This window comes from Tribolium madens, unplaced genomic scaffold (genome assembly GCF_015345945.1).
Source record: "Tribolium madens isolate multiple individuals breed KSU strain unplaced genomic scaffold, Tmad_KSU_1.1 Scaffold_19;HRSCAF=116;Tcas5.2_LG9, whole genome shotgun sequence".
NCBI lineage: Eukaryota > Metazoa > Arthropoda > Insecta > Coleoptera > Tenebrionidae > Tribolium > Tribolium madens.
The window spans coordinates 930,098-932,621 of NW_025400983.1; the positions used below are offsets into that span (position 1 = coordinate 930,098).

At 28.4% G+C, this 2,524-nt stretch overlaps 1 protein-coding gene across 1 annotated transcript in view; it reads left to right on the forward strand.

Moving 5' to 3' along the window:
* LOC123010397 (receptor-type guanylate cyclase Gyc76C-like) overlaps positions 1–2,524 on the forward strand; it is a 67,644-nt gene that overhangs the window by 47,427 nt on the left and 17,693 nt on the right. Inside the window, exon 5 of the mRNA XM_044407265.1 lies at positions 1,356–1,596. Within this exon, the coding sequence (XP_044263200.1) occupies positions 1,356–1,596 (241 nt within the window). The remainder of the gene's footprint in view (positions 1–1,355; positions 1,597–2,524) is intronic.

The following is a 2,524-nucleotide window of genomic DNA, read 5'->3' on the forward strand; positions in this document are numbered from 1 at the left end:
TCATCAATTAGTTTTTTCAAAAAATAAATACTTTAAGCAAAAAACGTGATGTGATCTGAAAAGTACAGATTTTTTAGAAAGGGTTAATTACTAGGTTATTAAAATGGCTTGTCTCACGCCAAATCAATTTATTTATTCTTTCATTTATTGTGTGCAGTTCAAGATGACGAAAATACAAAGTTTAGTGTATTCGAGGATAAAAATTTATCCCAACTTTGATTTTTTATTGTTAAAAATTTTGCATATCGATTCATATTTGGCATATATTGGAGCATATTTTTTAATATTTTTGTGAAAATGCGCATATTTTACGAATTTTTCGTGCATATAATCCGAGCCTTAAAATTGTAGAATGTACCAACAAAATAAATCAGGTGACTTATTGCATTTAACATCACTCGAAAGTGATGAGAAAGCATTTGCTCAGAACATTTTCAAAAAAAGTTCAGAAAGCTAGAACAAAGTGAACAAGTCGAAATCTGAATGGAAAGTGATTTGATTTAAAAAAGATTTGCTCTTATATTTAAGGCTCGTGTCTTAAACTTCTAGATCCTTTTTACTCAATGATCAGTGGTCATTTTTACCACAAAAAAACTCCTTATTTGCTTTAATTGGTACTCAGGTACTTTTTATTTGTTTTAAGTAAACAAACAGTTTTTGTTTATTCTAATTAGAACAATTAAGGTGCAATTGACCATTTTTAAGCAAAAGAAGAGTTTTAAAACAAATACTTTTATAAAAATGCAATTTTAAGTAAGATTAACATGCATTTCTCCCATATGGAGCAATGCTTGATTAGCAAACCTTTACTTCAAAAAATCATATCTTAAAAACTACTCGATATATTATTTTAAAAATTTGGATTCTTACTAATAAAAAGATGCTCTACACGATGGTGACGAAGAAAAAAAATACTCGTCGGGTTTTTCTTGGATTACTTCGATTTACTTCGAACTTCTTCGAACACTGTTCGAAGAAAAGTTTGCCAACATTGAATTTCAAATTTTATATCATCCTAAAGGGCAAAGCCATCCCTTTAAAATGGTTTTTATTTGAAGGAAATCGGCCTAATAATAATTGAGTAATGATTTTTTAAAGTTAAAGTATTTTAAATTCATTTAAATTAGAAAAAAGTTAATTAGTTCAGTGTGTGGACTTTTTGAAATTTTTTTAGTGCATTTGATTTGTCTCACTGAGACGAACAAAATGATATAAAATTTTGTCGCATTGTGTAATTGAATTGAAAGTCAAGTGACGTGAAATTAACACCCTTGTGGTAAATATTTGATTTTTCACTTAACCGGTACTAGACTAGACTAGAATTTTTACATGGTTCAAGGACGATTGGGTTACAGGTGACCAAATCGGTGGTGTCCCTTTTGGACTACTATAAATGGTACAAATTCTCGATTATCTACGAAGAAGCGTGGTATACGGTAGCACAGTCGCTGGTACAAGAAGCCAAAAAGAAGAATATGACCATCAATGATGAGAAGAAAGCGAAAGATAGCTACAAGTGCTGTGCGGAACAGCTCACCTGTTGCGGAAGCGGATATTGGTACCAGTTTATACAAAATACCAAAAATCGGACCAGAAGTAAGTCTTTTGGCACGTTTGAGTTGGCAACATTGAATTTTTTTTCTTGAGCATTGCCAACTCCTGTTTGAAGAAAGTCAAAAATTTATTTAGTGGGTTTTTTTGTTAATTTTATGTAATTTTTTTGTTTTAAATACATTCACGGTTGTAGAAAAAAATTTATTACGTATTTTTTAAATATCAAAATGAAAGATTGTATTTCTGATCAAAATAGCCTGTAATTTTGGAAAATCGGACCAGAATAAGTCTTTTTGGCTCCTCCGAATTTGATTTTTTACTACGTTTTTTCTGATTTATGTCATTTTGAAATTGAGTTGGCAACATTTAAAATGTGACAGATCAATTTTTTTGAGCATTGCCAACTATTTAAAAAACAATTACTAACTTTGTAGAAAAAATAATATTTCGGTGCGTTTTAAATAAATTTTCAAATTGAGTTGGCAACATTGAAAATGTGACAGATCAATTTTTTTAAGCATTGCCAACTATTTAAAAAACAATGACTAACTTTGTAGAAAAAATAATATTTCGGTGCGTTTTAAATAAATTTCTATTATTTTTGAAATATCTAAATGAAAAATTAAATTTCTGATCAAAGTAGCCTGTAATTTTGGAAATTCGGTTTTTTTGGCATCTCTGAATTTGATTTTTTTACGTTTTTTTTTTAATTCATGTCATTTTGAAATTGTGTTGGCAACATTGAAAATGTGACATTACATTTTTTTCTTGAGTGTTGCCAACTTGTGTGAAGTCACTTATTTTTATTAAAAACGATTTTTATACACTGAATTGAATTTTATAATAATTCTTAGAAGAAAAGTAGATTTTTTTTTAATTTGATTACTTTTCGTTTCAAAAGAAAGTATTTGTTCGGATATTTAAAAAAATACTAACTTTGTTTTATTGTAGAAAAGCAAAAAATTTTTTG